We start from the raw sequence: 17678 nt of genomic DNA, 5'->3' as shown, positions 1-17678 counted from the left end.
TTGAATTATCAAAAACTATGATTTCAAGATAACACCCCTATCAAACACAAAATAAAAGAAATATTTTTGACAATTGAATAATGATGATGATATATTTCATATAAAGAAAATAAAATAAACAGAGGATGGTTCAAATCCATCCCAATCTTCCGTGAAGAAAACTCAAGAGAGAAGATAGAAGATGCCCACGGGCCTATCTTAGATACAACTTGCAGCCCAATGGACCAAATTATGTTCTAAAAAATTAACATCTCTAAGAACCCAAAAAAGGTCAGATAAAGAACTAGGAGCAGTCTTCAACTCAGGAAGGCATACTGATCCAATGCATAAATCAGATGATAATAGAAGGACAAACCCACAAAAATAAACAAACAAGAACACAAGGAAATAGAGAAGATGCAAGACTCCTATGCATCTAATTAAAGAGCTGCAATGTCTATGACAAAACGATACCGAACATCATTCCTAACAAGGCGATCCATGGCCTCGTTAATATTGTCCGGTTTGATCACCTCGATGTCACAAGTAATGTTATGCTTGGCACAAATGTCCATCATCTCTTGTGTCTCTCTCATTCCTCCTATCATACTGCCCTTCACAACTCGCTTTCCTGTAAAAATTTACATATGGGGGGTCTTGCTTATTTTGGAGCAATATGAATATTGTATAGGAGTATTTATTTATCAATGCAGAACTTCAAATGTTACCAAATATCAAAGGAAAAGAAGGCAATTCAATTGGCTTCTCTGGTGCACCAACAAACACCAAAGTCCCATTCACTTTGAGCAATTCCAAGATGGGACCGAGGGAGTGGTTAGCTGATACTGTATCCAAAATGAAATCTAGGCTCCTCCTGGCTTTCTGTTACCACACAATTACAAAAAAGTTCATCAATATCGACGAAAAGAGTCATTGGTCTGGTTTGGCCTTACTTTTCCACATGATTTGCTAGATTATGAAATTTTTTTTTTTAATCAAACTACTTAAAGGGTCTATTTATTAGGTTCTAACTAGTTCAGCTTATAATAAAAATCTCTTATCCTTTGCTTAAGGAATCTCCATTTGAATTCGCCTACACCAGACAAAACAAAAAATGGCACAATACTGTGACATTGTGATTCATCCCTAACTATCGTTTTGAATATATTGTGTTTTATTGCGTTGATTTTTTTTTTTTTTTGGTATTGTTTGCAACAGCCAAAAGGTCATTTCGTATTGGTCAGAATAGAATGATGCATTTTGTTACTCTATTTTTGTCGAACTCCACAAATTCATGACGTCCAGTGAGCGAGTCGTTTTGTAATTTGTGAAACTATACAAGTTTTAATTTATAACCCTAATACCTAATATATGATTTAAAATATGACATTTTTCAAAAAAACATTATTGACCATATCCCATTGAAATAAGACACCAACACAAATAGGAATCTTAGATCAAACGTAATGGAGTAAGTAATGCTATCAATACAATAATTTTTTCACAACAGTTTAAGATGAAAAATATTTATTAGTTCTTATTTTGATTCACTATTATCTATCATTAAAATTTAAAATATTATTCCCTTCCCTTGTTTGGGACTTTTAATAGAGGGAATGAAAAATTTATTCCATTATTTGGAAGTTAAGTGGGAGGAAATGTAATGGGTAAAAGGGAACACTCATTTCTCTCTATTCCCTTAAAACCTCAAATTGTCATTCCCCTCAAAATTGAGAGGAATGGGAGGGAATGAAATTAGATTTAATGAATTTTTTACTAAAACTCCCAAAATACCCATTTATTTTAAAATAAGGGTCTAATAGTAATATTGTCATAAAATGATTCTATTTCATTCCCTCTATGTTACTCTCAAACAAAATTACTTACATTCCATTCATTTATCATTCATTTTCATTCTTTTATTTTAAAACATCCAATCAAGGTTACTTAATTCCATTTTTTTCCATTCCTTTTCCTTGCTTAAATACATCCATTCATTTTCATTCTCTTATGATCATTCTATTTCATTCTATTCCCTTTTGAACTCCAAAACGAAACCTAAAGAGAAATGTTAACAAATGTTCCAAGAGCGTTGGTTTTGGAAATATTTTTATAAGAAATGTGTAGATGTACTTAAAAATGAGAAACTAAAAATAAAAATCATACTTTTAAAAAAAAAAATAAAAAAAAAAAAAAAAAAAACAAAACAAAACAAAGCACATATTACATATACAAGATAAAACATAGGACGCTGTGGTGGGGGTATACCCTCACTCCTAATTCATTCATTCCAAACTCAAAATGTGTATTTGTACTTAAAAATGAGAAACTAAAAATAAAACCAAACTTTTTTTTTTAAACTCAAAAATAAAAAGCTAACTAAACGAGCACATATACAAGATAAAACATAGGATGCTGCTGTGGGGGTATGCCCTCACTCCTAATTCATTCATTCCAAACACCAAAACCTTGAAAATGTTTATCTCTATCACAAATGGTTCAATTTTATAATGTAAATTAAATATTATAAATTTAAAAATAAATTTTAGTATCACGTCATTTTTAAAAAATTAAATTTTCAATTATGTTAGATTTCTATTGATTTAATATTTTGGGCCTTCTTGAAGAAGGAAAAAAAAGAAGTAAAACTTATATTTTTTTTCTCTCTTAAAAAAATCAGCTATCATTCTACAATTTTGAAAATAATTGTACAATTTTGAGATCTTTTATTTGTTTAATATTGGTGCTTTAGAAAAAAATTGGGACTAATTAATAGAGGCCTAAGGCTATAGCCTATAGGCCTTGAGCCAGCATGGGCATGGCACACGCAAAACTAGGAGAAAGTCTTTGTTTTTGTTTTGTCTTGTTTTGTTTCTTTTGGGTCTGTGAGAAAAAGAGAGAGAGAGCATAGTAAGTACAAATTCATTGTCCGGTGCCGATCAGAAGGAATGCGATTCTCAGAAAAAAAAAAAATATATATATATATATATATATACTTTTATGGACGCAATAATTCACAGCCAGTCATGCATGCACATTGCACAACTAAGAGATAGAGATAGAGATGAGCACCCACCTGCATTTGCTGATCGTCGGTGCTGACTATGAAATCATCGGAGCCCAAACGAGCTTTGGCTTCATTTTGTTTGGATGGAGAGGTACTGATAACAGTAACATGATGACCAAATGCCTTGGCAAATTTGACAGCCACATGTCCAAGTCCTCCCAAACCCACTATCCCCACCTTCTTCCCCATTGCTCCACCGACCAAGTTATTGTCTTTCATGGGGCAGAACACTGTTATTCCCGCACATAGTAGCGGTGCTGCGGCGTCCATTGCCAGATTTTCTGGTATGTGCACCACGTATCTTCATAGCAAAGATTCCCATAGTTAAATGCATGTCATTGCCAACTAGAAATAAATAAAAATAAAAGACCTTTTAGGTAAAAATAAAAGTGATAGTACGAATATATTGAAGCACACGTCCTATTATTCTAATATAATGCGCAATGGATTGGAGAGTTGGAGACTGTTGTTGTCTATTGCCCTACAAAAAGAAATATTTAAAATTTTTGCTGACCCCAACCAATTTTCCTCCTTTAGTACCATCATTGTCAATCAAAATTAATTTAACCTTAAGATATCCTTGAAGTTACAATTTATCTTACAATTCGAATCTTTCCACGAGTTTTTGTTCTCTGTTTTGTTGAGAAACTCTTTCCTCGAGTATTTAGTTAATCTTTTAGATTTACCTCGACAAGTAGCAGCATGCGCGTATGTACGTACATATATATATATATATATATATATAAATCGGACTTCAAAATTTATAAAATAATAATAATATTATTAATATGACGCCTATAGGATTAATTCAAGCAAGGATGTCAATACCGTACCGGAGGCCGTACCAGTTTGGCCACTGGTACGATATATTTCGGATACCGGTCAATACCGGTGTACCGTTTCGGGTTTACCGCTATTTTTTATATTTATAAATATAAATATATATATATGTGTGTGTGTGTGTGTGTGTGTGTGTGTGTGTATGTATGTGTTTGTGTATATATATATATTATAATAAATACAAAAGTTTACCATAAAACATTTCCTCAATTTAGAACTAGTTATTCATGGTTTTAGACTTTAGTATCAATTAAAAGGGAAAAAAAATAAAAAAATAAAATAGAAAGCTTAAAAGTTACCATTGCATACTAAGAAAACAAATAATACTAATAAGTTAATACAAATAAGTTACCATTTTGTCCTAACAAAAATTCAAAAATTACAAAACTTAAAAATAAAAAAAAATAAAAATAAAAATCTTTTTTCTGTACCGGCCGGTACGCCCGGTACCGGCCGGTATTGCCCGAAATTGGCCGGTACGAGACCGGTACGGCCGGTATTTTTTCCGGTACGAAACAAGGAGGTCGAGTGTACCGGATTGCTGGCCGGTACGGTCGGTACGGTACGGTATTGACATCCATGAATTCAAGTGTTCCGTGATAGAAAATACTAAAAACTAGGTGAAGTAAAATACGTGGAATTTTTAAATTTTAAATTAAAGTATAGTAAAGATTGGGCCTGTCCAAGATAACCCGGTAACTTGACCCACTCGAAATTCCGACCGACCCGATTCGGAAACCACCCAATCCGACTCCGATGATGGGTTGGAGACGGTTTTTGAGATACCCAACCCGATTCTGACGAGTCAATTGGCAGGTACTTGCATTTAAACACAATTTCAATCGACCCGACCAATTCTACCACCAAAAAGGCCGCCGATCTCCACTGCCTATACATTTTCTTAGTCGATTCTTGCCAAATCTAGCGAGATCTCGTTTAGATCTGGCATGTTCTCGTCGAGATCCGGAAAGATCTCGTCGAGATCTTACCATAAAAGTCCATTTTTGAGCCAAATTCATCGGATTTCGACCAGATCTGCCCCACTTACGGCCAGATCTGGCGAGTTTTGGCCAGATCCGACCTCAATCGAGACCCAACCACCTTTCGATGAAGAACCGTCCAATCCGACCCGATTCTTTGACCGATCGACGACGGGTCTGAAAATTTTTAACTCGACTTGGTCGAGTCAATCGCGGGTTGGGCACAAACTCGACCCGGATTGACCCATGGTCACCCCTAGTAAAAATAGAGTTCAAACTCAAAACACTTAACTCTGGTACTATAATAAAATATCATTGGTTTTTAAATTTTCATATAATAGATGGTATAAACTTGAAAGTAGATGATAATATTCATTTGAAATGAATCATTCCCGAGTGATTCTATTGTTTTTATAATTAAAAAATTGATTATATATGTACGTAAATAGAGGTTCCAAATCTAATTCAATGAACGTGATTGAAAATAAAATTTTCACTTTTAATCTTAGCTTTTGGATTAATTTTTTTTTTTTTTACCTTTCAACCTATACCTCCAAATTAAAAGTTACAACTCCATTGTAAGATGCAATTATTACAATCCGAAAATTAATGCACATGATATTGGCATTAATTGGGTTCCACATCTTATATTTGATGTTAAAGATTAAGACTTACCACCGCACACCCTTGGTGTGATAGTCACTCCACAGGTATAAGTGCTTGTGGGGTGTGGGGGCAAGGGCCGGGGTTCAAATCTCAAGGAGGAAGTTTCACACACATATACACTTAGATTAGGTTAGAGTAGAATTCTATCTTGTATCAAAAAAAAAAAAAAAAAAAGATTAAGACTTGAACGTGGAGGTGGAAGATGTAGATGTAGATGGGCTGGTCCCTCCAACATTTTTTGTCCCAATAAATTATTAATTTCTTCAGTTTTTCTTTTCTTTTTTTGGTTAAGATAGGTCCTAGAATTTAAACAAAAAGTAGAAAGTAGAAGAAAGGAAAGGATGACTGAAGGGCAATTCAGAAGTGGAAGAACCACGTTGGTTTTATTTATTCTTTAAACAGTAAAATGTGATTTTGGGATATTTGGGGTTAGATTAGACCACACTAACCTGTGATCTGCAACCAACATTTTTGAGTAGCCACCATAAGTGATAGTACCATCCCAGAAGATGCCATTGTAAGTGAACTGAACTTGGTCACAGTAATTCTCCTGAGAGCTGTTGCAAAACTCACAATCCAAACACGATGCTGCCAAGCACCCTACCCCTACTTTATCTCCTACTTTGAACCCCTTTACATTGCTTCCCACCTTCGTTATCAGCCCAGTAATCTCATGCCTAGCATACATAAATAATTGTCAAAAAAATAAAAATAAAAGTCTACACTTTTGGGCAAACAAACAATTATTAATGTGATAGAAATGGAAGGTAGAGATGTTACATACCCGGGTACAATAGGATACATGGTGATGCCCCAGTCATTCCTGACTTGGTGGAGATCAGTGTGGCAAATCCCACAGTACAAGATTTCTATGGTAACATCGTTTACGCCGTTTTCTCTGTATGGCAAAAAAGGTTAACCTCATGTTTTATGTGTATCTTAAACCTTATGAACATTGAGAAGACTGAGAATATATGGAAATTTGTGGTTAATTAATGGACGAAAATGAATGAATTCTCTTTTTTTTCTTTTGGAGATCACTTTGTTATACCTTCGTTTGAAGATGTAAGGGGTGATCTTGCCCGAGGTGTCATGTGCTGCCCAACCGGACACAGTTTGTGTGTGGTTTGGAGTAGTTTGAGCCATTAGAGAGAGAGAGAGAGAGAGAGAGAGAGAGAGATTGATTAACTTGACTTGAGGTGATGACCGACTCTCTCCTGGCTCTCCTGTATTTAAAAGCCTCATTGCGATGGGAGGATTGGTTTGAACATTAATTAATTTGGAGCATGGTCTTTTCAAATGTTTTAGTACAAGTGAGGATTCCAATTCACATGGAGAATCATTTGGCAAAAGCAAAAAAAAAGGGGGGAGAATTAAAAAAATAGGAACTCGTGGAAGAAAGTTTTTTTTTTTGGAGAAACGGTTTGTTTATTTGTTTGTATAAATAACTACTATGTATATTTTATAACAAGTGGGGAATGGGAATACGAACTCATGGCATAATCAAGAAGTATTGATAATATCTCTTTCTCTTTCCGTTTATTATAAGAATCTAAAAAAAAACATGTATATTGTTAGGAAAATAATTTATCTATATTTCAAATGGTTCAATTCATTGCAGACACCAAACACCCCCCACAAAATAAAAAATCTTAATTGGAAAATCAGTTATATTCATTTTATTTTAAGTGAAAACAAGAGAATCTCTCATTGAATGATTATCTATATTATTTCATCCCACATATTCCAAGTAATTATATGAAAGAATCTCTCTTCACTAGACCAACATCTTGAATTACCTTAATTATTTTGTTGGTATAGTTCATTGGGTCCAATACTATTTCTTTTATAGACTCAATAGTTCACATGCAAATATATTATATAAAAGAATCTTTCCTAGTACGCACATTCTTTCTTTTCTGTTCTTCTTTCTTCGCCGTCATTATCATTGTCGTTATCATATGTACGCTAAATTTTTTTAAAAAAATAATAATAATAATAAAAGAAAAATAATTACATATAAATAGTAATATAAATTATAAAATAAGTTAATAATTTTAATAAAAAATTTGCTTTCAAGTTCTAATTGTTTAGAGTTTAGACTTTATCAGTGTTTATCTATTTTTATATTTGAAAATTCTCTTTGTGCTTTGTGTTAATTTCTTAATATGAGATATGGAATGAATTTGGTGATTCCTATTTGAGTAAAGTTTAATTTATGCTCTAGCTAGCTTAAACAATAATAAACAAAATATATAGTTCCTCAATACAAATTTTTTCCTAGTGATAGTCTAATTTAAAAAATCAACACACTCACAAATTAAATATAATAACCACCCAAAATAAAAATATACACAAAAGAGTTCAAAATATGAGAACATAAAAAAATTTAAAAAACTTACATAAACCAATAACTTAAATAAACTTCTTTTAGCATAATATTCTACGCCCAAATTCAAAAGCAAAGAACAATAAATAAGATGAATTTATTAGATTAAAACATAAGCGTCAGTTGCATCTTGGGAGAAAAAAGTGAAAAAAGATAAAATAAAACAGCATGGGGTGCATTGTGTGGGATATAATTATAGGATGATTCTGTTGGTTAAGAGAGATTAATTCAAAAAGCCATATATGGCTTAATATATATATATATATATTAATAATAGACTATTAGTTGAAGTAGAATTTAAATTTCTAAAACTTAGTTGATAAAGGTTTATCTAAATTAAATTATTGTTAAATCTTATCCCTTAGTAAAGAGTCTCGTAGTTTATATCCTAATAAAATATTAATTTAATAAGATACAACTTAAGGGAAAAATAAAAAATAAAAATGTGAGTTGTGTTGGATTTAAGTTTAGAAAATTTTGATGATAGACTTTTAGTTTTATTTAAATTAAACAATTGGTAAATGTTATCCCTTAATTTGATGAAATATATCATAAAAAATAATATAAAATTAATTTTCTAATTAATTATTCTTAAAATGTTGATAATAGACTTTTAATTAGAGTAGAAGTCAAAAAGTTTTTTTTTTTTTTTTTTTGGGAAAGAAAACATAGCTTGTTTTCTGGGATTGAAGTTTAGAATATTTTTATGATTGACTTTTAGTTTGGATAGAATTTAAATTTGCTGAATTTTAAATGCATAAAATTAATTTACTAATTAGTTGTTCTTAAAATATTGATAATAGACTTTTAGTTGGAGGAAAAGTCAAAATGTGGATTTTTTTTTTTTTTTTTAAGAAAGAAAATGTGGGTTGTTGTTTGAGGTTTAAGTTTAGAATTTTTTATAATAGACTTTTAGTTTGAATATAATTTAAATTTGTTAAAATTTAAATGATAAAATTTTACCTAAATTAAACAGTTGTTAAATTATTGATGATGGACTTTTAGTTGGAGTAAAAGTCAAAACATTGGTTTTTTTTTTTTTTTTTTTGGAAAGAAAACGTGGGTTGTTATATGTGCTTTTGGGGTTTAAGTTTATAATTTTTTTGCTAAAATGCAAAACTAATACTCTAAGTTTCATTTTTTTGTCATTTTAGCTCTCTAAGTTTCAGTTTTGTCATTTCAGTTCTCTAAGTTTCAAATTTTATCAATTTAGTCCTCCATTACCTTTCTGTTAAGTTTGTCTTTTACTAAATCAAAACGACGCCATTTTGGATGATTTTTTTTTTAATATTTTAATTTAATTTTACTGAAAAAGTTAAATAATAATAATAATAATAATAACTAAGGATGTGTTAATGGCAATTCAACAACAGCCTCCTTAATCTCCTGAATCTGTGCATCCAAACCAACAATATCTGCATACGATTCCATGGGAGCTTTCTCAACTTTCATCACATAGGATCAACCTCATCTTGCAACAACCCTAGAACATAAAGCACCTTGTTATGCATTAATATTGCATAACCAGGCTCCAGCTGATCCTTATCCACAAAAGACAAAATCCCCACATATTATTCCGACCCCACCGACTATGAAACAATCATGTGATTCTCATCTATGAGTTCTTCCAGATTTCCAACACTCATAGGTGAGCCTTTGAGATCATTGACTTTAGATTTGTCTTCCTCGGCTTTTTCCTCTTGGGGTTTGTGTCTTTCTTGGTTGCTTACTAACTCTTCCTTCCTTAACAGATATTCTTTGACACACTCAAGCTTTAGGAGTTAGAGACGGCACTTTGTGTGTGGGTTAACGCCTGACAGTAGAGAATCGGCATCTAGGCCTTTCTATTTTCTTTGTTTGCGACCCACTCAAGCTTGTGGCGCCGCCGGCTCGAATTTCTTCTCCTTCTTGTTGGATCCATTGGGTTTTCAATCACTTGGTAAGCCTTGCCGGTTAAGACCGCTCGGAGTTCCTTGACCCATTAGGTTGATTTGATTGTCTTAGAGACAGAGAAACTAGATAGCGTTGTTGTACGTCGTTCCCTTAGTTTCATTTTTTTTTTTTTTTTAATTAACATTTCTCAGTAAAGTTCAATTAAGAATTTTTTTTTTTTTTTTTTAAATCATCCAAAATGGCATCGTTTTGGTTTAGTAAACAGTAGCAACAGAAGGATAATGAAGAACTGAATTAACAAAATTTAAAATTTAGAGGACTGAAATGACTAAACTGAAATTTAGAGGACTGAAATGACAAAATGTGAAACTTAGAGGGGCAATTTTGGATTTTAGCATAATTTTTTATAATAGCTTTTAGTTTGAATAGAATTTAAATTTGTTGAAATTTAAATGATAAAATTTTACCTAAATTAAGCCGTTGTTAAACAAATGTAAAATTCATGTGAGAAAGACGTTACGTGGATCTAGGAGATTTGGGGATGTTTGAATGGAAATCAAGTTTGGGTTAGAAGTTAAAATTAGGTCAAATGCTTATGTGAGACTTTTTTAATATAAAATATGTTGTCATGCAATAATTAAAAAAAAATGTTATAAAAAAATGTTAGGATCACAAAAAATAACACAACTTTTGCCACTCATAACTCATTACATGGCAAATTGTGGCAAAAGTGTTATTTTTTGTGGTACTAGCATTGTTCAAAGTTATCTTATCGCTCCATTAGACATTTAGGTAATGGAAGTTAATTGAGGGATTAATAGCAATTTTATTTTGTGACCAAAGGGATTAATAGCGCTTAGCTTTGAAATTTTAGGAACTAATAATTCTCATTTAAAACTAGCGCGATTATTATTCCACAAGTATAAGTGCTTGTGAAGAGGTTTAAAGTCTATGTTGTGTATCCAAAAGTTAGGTCATTTTAGATATACACCACTGTCAATTTCTTTAAGACCTTCTCCTCTCTCCCCGTGTGTGTGTGTTAAATACTTAGGTTATGTTTGGTAATAGTTTTTGTTTTCTATTTTCAAAAACTTGTTTTTGGGAATATAAAGAAAAAAAGATTTTTTTTTTTGTATTTTTTAAATTAAAAACATGTTTGGTTGGTTGAAATTAAAAAGATAGTTTTTTGAAGAAAAAAAATTAGAAAATACTAAAATATGTTGCTATTAGGATTTGAACTCTAATACTAACTCATTAAATAAGACAGATTTATTAAATTAAATGTATGTTTTTATTAACTTTTGAAAATTAGAAACTGAAAACAGTTTTTATTTTCTGTCTATTTTGGGTGTCAAACAAGTTTTTTAATCTCAAAAATAGTAAATTATTTTTGGAAACAAAAAATAAGAGGAAAAAATAGTTACTAAACATACCCTTAGTATTCTGAAGAAAAAAAAAATATATATATATATATATATATATATAAATGTTTGTGGGGTGTAGGAGAGTAAGGAGCGGGGTTCAAATCTTTAAGAGGAAGTTTCACACATATATACACTTATATTACACTATAATAGAATTTCTATATTGTATAAAAATAAAAAAATAAAAACCTTCTTATTAAAAGCGCTCAATTAGTAAATTTCATGGACCAACAATGTTTTTAAGCCGGAAATAAATCATCATCTAGATAAAATAAAAAATAAATAAAAACCGAATACAGGATTAACGACCATATATTTACACTCACAAATTGAATAAGTTTTAGGAGAATTCTTATGAAACTCTATTGCTAATAACATTTGGATTTTAAACTAAGGCAGATAGATCCGAAATGAATTATTTTTGTTCCTTTTATTTCCTTTTCTCCCTCATGAGAGAATTCTTGATAATTAAAATCCAACACCATTTCAACGTCATATGTACATATTGTAAGCATTTGTACCCATAAGTATTTCTTTTTTCCTTTTCGCTGCCACACAAATAAGCAGGGACGGGCCCAAGGGGGCCCAGCCCTTCTGGCCCAATTTTTTTTTTTTTTGTAGTTGAGTCACCTTCTTCCAAAACTTTAGGTCATCTCTTCTCTAATTAGTCTAGCCCAATTAACAACTATCCAATTCAAAAACTTAACAAAAACAATAACTTAAAAATAAAAAAATAAAAAAAATCCTAGCAAACCTAGCATTAAAAAAAAAAAAAATTTATTTTATGTTTTTTTTTTTTGTCTTTGTTGATAGATGATTGTATCTTAATGTATTAAGAAATAATAATTTTGTATATTATAGTTTGTTAATACTATAATATATATATTTATATATATATATATATTGATACAATTTGTTAATTCGCCTATTTTAATTTTTTTTTTTTTTTTTTTTTGCTTATACTTCGACATCCTTAACTTGAAATTCTAGGTTCGTCCTTGCAAATAATTACTTAAAGGGTGCTACAAGTTGCATTGTAAGCTTTGCAGTTTGCACCAGTGCAGTTATAACTTATAACTCAGAATATTTGAAATGTCTTTTCTTTTCTTTTTTTAATCTCTTGCTTAACTCATCCCTAGAATAATGAATTACCAAAAAAATTCGCTACAAGAGCCAAAATGATCATGCTAGCCATTTAGCATCAATCTAATCCTGGTATGAGGCACACAAAATAACATTTACATATATTTCCAAGAGAATAGGGGAATTTGGGAGACGATAATCTGGCATAAATGTGACATAAAAGAACAATTATATGCATTTCCAAGAGCATAGGGGAATTAGGGGAGATTCTAGCCTAATTGTGGTTTCACTTAATTAAGTAAATTGTCTGTATTAATAACCATAGGAGATAACCAAATTAGAGGCCGTAAGGCACAAAACAAAACCACCTAACAACAACATATTTTGATGGCTATGAAACTCGCACACCCCATGCGACTTGAACCCGTAACCTTACCCAACATCCCATTCTTATGGGGGCAAAGGTACACATAATCAAAAGACATTTTGCACGAAGTAAATTCGATAGTAAAACACGATATCACTAGATTCTGTACAATAAGCAGAAACAGCTTTTTTTTTTTTTTTGTCATTAAAAATATGATTATTCATATTATTATTTTATAACCTTTCTGGTGTATCAATCGATAGGAAAAGAAACCCTTTAGCATCAAATGACAGTGCTAAAAGAAATTTGCAGTAAGTATTTTAATGTTTCTGTAGACTATTAACTTTTTCAAGGCATGAACTATATATACGTCTATTCCTTTCTTTCCTTTCTAGTGTAGATCATATTCCCCCTTGGTTACACTGCTTTGCTGCCCTGCAACCTTCAGCTTGGTTATCTGGCTTGCCCTCTAGCATATTCTATGTTTCTTTCCCCAAACCAAAGAGTTCTTTTAGCTGAAAATAATTCCATCATCCTTGGAGTCTCTTTAAGCTTTTGTGACTGGAGTTTCCCTCCTGTGGTGTAATTTTTCCCTCTTCTTGAATCAACCTAGGTAGACAACCCATTCTGGCAACGGTATCGTGAATATGTACATTCAGCAGTGATGGCCCCAGCAGATTTCCTGACATGCCTTGTAAAAGAAAATCCTGAAATATGACAATATTCAAGTGCCAAATTCAAAATGAAAAAAGGAACTCCATGGCATACAGTCATACATCAACCTTGAAGCCACAGTAGCACCCTATCACATTAAAAGGTAACAGAAGACGAACATAAGTTATTTACATAAATCATCAATGTATCCGTAATGAGAATAAGCTATGCACCAAATTTATTGAGGGAAAGTTTGCTATATGAATATATATGCTATAATGCAAATGCAGAGCAGTAGAGGGAGCTGAGCTGCATAAAGAAGCTTTAATAAAAAGGTTGATATGGCTAAAACCAAATTGCTGACCAAATCAATAAAAGCTTAGAATTACAAACAGTTTCCAGTGGCAAATGTTGAGCTGTCAACAAAATGAAATAATCTGGAAGCATGATCTTCTTCTTCTTCTTCTTTTGTTATTGTGTAATTAAATACTCTGGGAACACAACAAGGCCATTTCATTATGGCATAGGCGAACCATGGAGTAACAACATTCAAAAACATGTCAACAATGAAAGAATTGGATTTTCGAAAAACAAGTAGGGTAGGAAATCAAACCTTAAGAAATGTGTAATCATAGTGATCGGACATTTCAAATTATTATCTTAAAACAGGTTGATTGAACTAGTATCAAAAAATTCTTCTCAATCTTCTCTATGTCAGCAGCTAACGGTAAAAGATTACTCCATCAATTTAGTAATCTTTATATATCCAATTCGATGATAATGACTAGATTCCACAGATCAATATACAAATGTCATTTTACTTTCCCACTCTCACTACAGAGTCTATCCTCAACTTACCTCATCTTTTAGCACCACTTTACATCCTTTACAATGAACACATAAAACTATCTCAACAGGCGTGTTAGGCCTCCTTAGGTTTCTGAAGTATACAATTTAAGGAAAACTAAATCAACAATCCTTTGTGTTACAACCTCAGAAATTTACCTCTGGCTTTATAGTATTAACAATTTAATCAAGAAATTCCCTAGCCATTCAAACTGCATGAGACATTCAAAATCACTAGACCATACCTTGGCCCATTACTGTGAAGGTCAAAGAAGGTGTGATTGACATCTAGGGTTCGACGAAAGTAAAGTTCCTAAAGTATTCAGGACAACCTATCAAAGTGATTTGAGTTCAAGCATCTAAAATTATTTTAGACAAAGGGAAACATATAAGAGAAGTTAAAAGAACAAGATAATCAGTTTTAAGAGTAATAGAATTGGTCACATTTCTATCAGTATCGACACAAGGTCCTCAAGCTTATAAACACAAGGAACTATTAGTAGCCATGCCAACGCACTAAATTACTATAGCAATTAAAGCCAACTAATCACTCCACTGAATTACTATAGCCTCAGATTTTAAAGGTTCTAAACACGGTAACGTTGATTAAAGACGTCAAAGTATCATTTAAAAAGACGGAGCAGCAACTAGAAATTTCTTGTCTAAATCATTAGTAAAGTTCATTCCTTTTTTTTTTTTTTTTAAGTACCGTAATGAGTTTTGAATTCATGTCCTCACCTTCTATCTCATTCTTATGCAAGGAGGGCGTCAGTTGAGCTAGAGCTCATTGGGTGGCTTGAACGTTCAACTTCCAGAACATCCAGCAATAATGACGGTTAGCTCTCTTTCTAATTGTGGTTCAAATCCAATTGTTTATAATAATCTAGGTGTTATCCAATTAGAAAAGGTTATAATTTTTGTTTAAATTCCCATTGAAATTGAGATTAGGGTCAAAATTTTGAGTAATTTGCATCTCCACAGAATAACATTTCCTATTCTCCAATTTAAATTGTTCCATCAATTCTCATTCTTCTGGAAAAATTACGAATCATTCAGTAGTTGGCATGTACACGTAGCACGAAAAGAGTTTATCTAAAATCAATGAGCACCACTTTCATACAAAGACAGTAGCTCAATTTGGAAAAAAACACACACACAAATTTCAAGAAAAAGCAATTAATACTAGAAAATTTCAAGCTAAGACCCATTTATGGATCAATCAGAAACTACAAAGTTATCATTATTAGCTCTAACAAAAACACAAGTCTTAGTGCTCTCGGGCTTAGGCACGTAGAGCAGTTTCAGTCTTGCAGCTTTGCTTGCAAGAAGTGTGGTGGCTCCCGGAGTGAGGTCGTGGCTCGTACCCCTCTTTCACCTCGTCCACTAGTGGGCTGACCCCCACCGGAAGTGGTGTTGATGGCAAAGGAACTAGAAGTGCTATGGAAAAAACTTACTTTTACTGAGGAAGAAGACGTAGGCATAGTACTAGATAGTAGTAGCACAAGAGCAGCGAAAGAAGTAGGAAAATGCTGCGTTTTGATGAAGATACTGACCCAAAGATGCATAAGTTTGGATGCATTGAGGAAAAACCTACGAATGTTGTGAAAGCCAAACAAAGGGGTCCAGATTTCTGAAATCAATGAAGAACTCTTTTTGGTGGAATTTGGGGATGGGAAAGACAAAAATAGAGTGATTGAGATGTGCCCTTAGAGCTATGAAAAATAGTTAATTCTTATTCAAGACTTTGAAGGTGAACTTACCCCAAAGGAGATCGACATCAAGTGGGCTCCTTTCTGGATCCAAATCTATAACCTCCCATTGAAATGCAGAACTAAGGAAATTGGGTGGGCTATTGGCTCAAGCTTAGGGACGGTAATGGATGTTGATGTTCCAAAATCCGGTGTTCAATGGGGCAAATGTCTTCGAGTTCGGGTGCGTATTGATACGACAAAACGTTTGTTGAGAGGCAAGAAAGTAACCATTGAGGGAGGCGAGAGTAGGTGGGTGAGCTTCAAATTTGAGAGGCTCCCCAATTTCTGCTATAGATGCGGCCTTCTTGATCATGCCCTGAAAGATTGTAGTGAGGAGCTTGACACTACCAAAGGAACAGAGACGAACATCCTCCAGTACGGGTCCTGGTTGAGGGGTGACCTGATACGACGGAGTGGATATGAGATTTTCAAACCGGGGTCTAGAACTGAAGGTGGTAGTGGCTCCGGTAAAACGGAAGGTAGGATGGTGAGGAATCCGACTGTGACGCAGGAACCGAGTAAGGATCCAAAGAGTGGCGGAAATCACGGGTCTGAAAAGACAGCTCTGAAAGTCAGCAACCCGATGAAGGACAGCAACCCGATGAAGGACAGCAACCCGAGGCTTGATGGAGATGGTTCAAGTCCCCATACTCCACTGTCAGAAGATTTGCATGAGAATGGCAATCTCAAAGAGTGGGAAGGAAAGCTAGGGGGATCGGAAACTTCTTCGGGCTGTCAGATCAATGTGCAGACTACAGTCCAAGCTACTCCTTTAGTTGGAATGCATTGGGAGACAGCTCACCTTCAGGATTTGGATGAAGATCACGTGGGTGCTTTGGCGCCAACTAAAAAACCTGATGAAAATGTGATGGGTCAAACTCCTGTGGGCCAAGACTTGGGCCTTTCCCCTAAGAGCCACACCGATAGGCAAGGCGGGATTGTGGAGACTCCAGGCCCATCAAAAAAAGAATGGAATAGGCAAGCAAGGGATGCAAGGCCCAAGTCTAATAATGATGGAAAATGGCCTCTGGAATTAAAAAAAGAGGGCCCAACCCCTCTACAGGTCTTAGACACCAACATACAAGACCTCCACGACTCTTCTAATCTAGTTCTGGTCTCTGAGAACAAAAATGGCACGGTGCAGGCTAAGTGGAAACGTCTTCCCCGCATGGAGACGGGCACATCTTCTATTAGTGTTGGTCTTGCTGGTTCTAAACGTCCCACAGACATGGTTTCGGATCTTAATGAGTTACCAAGCAAAAAAATTCTGGTTTCTCATTCGGAAAAAGAAAATCATTTTGCAATGGCGCAGGCTGGCTCCCAGCCTCGCCAGGAGCAATAAGTTGCATAATCTGGAACTGCAGGGGGCTTGGGAACCAACTGGCAGTTCAGGAGCTTGTGGAAGTGGTGCAGGCGAAAGCTCCCACTGTCGTGTTCTTAGCCGAAACATTGGCAGACAAGGCAAGGCTTGAATATGTTAAGGATAGGATACGGTTTGACAAAATGTTCACGGTGAAAAGAGTGAATAGAGGGGGTGGTTTAGCATTGCTGTGGAAATCTGATATTGGGGTCGAGGTTGAATCATCTTCGGTGAACCACATTGACGTTACAATCAACAAAAACTCTGAGGCTGCCTGGCGTTTCACTGGGTTCTATGGTGAACCAGAAACACACATGAGACATGAGTCTTGGGATCTTCTCAAGTATCTTCACAGACAGAGTTCTATGCCGTGGCTTTG

General features: G+C 33.7%; 1 protein-coding gene across 1 annotated transcript; it reads right to left on the bottom strand.

The window, feature by feature from the left end:
- Positions 1-419: 419 nt before the first annotated feature.
- On the bottom strand, positions 420-6678 carry LOC115959513 (probable cinnamyl alcohol dehydrogenase 6). Its single transcript, XM_031077947.1, has 6 exons — positions 6584-6678; positions 6317-6430; positions 5982-6209; positions 3056-3347; positions 708-861; positions 420-610 (listed from the first exon to the last, which is right to left on the bottom strand). Exons 1-6 carry the CDS (start codon positions 6676-6678, stop codon positions 420-422), a joined length of 1074 nt encoding a protein of 357 aa, XP_030933807.1.
- Between the last annotated feature and the right edge of the window lie 11000 nt (positions 6679-17678).

Source organism: Quercus lobata, chromosome 2, assembly GCF_001633185.2.
Source record: "Quercus lobata isolate SW786 chromosome 2, ValleyOak3.0 Primary Assembly, whole genome shotgun sequence".
Taxonomy (NCBI): Eukaryota; Viridiplantae; Streptophyta; class Magnoliopsida; order Fagales; family Fagaceae; genus Quercus; species Quercus lobata.
The sequence above is the reverse complement of the archived record's forward strand: the minus strand, read 5'-3'. Positions and strand labels throughout refer to the sequence as shown.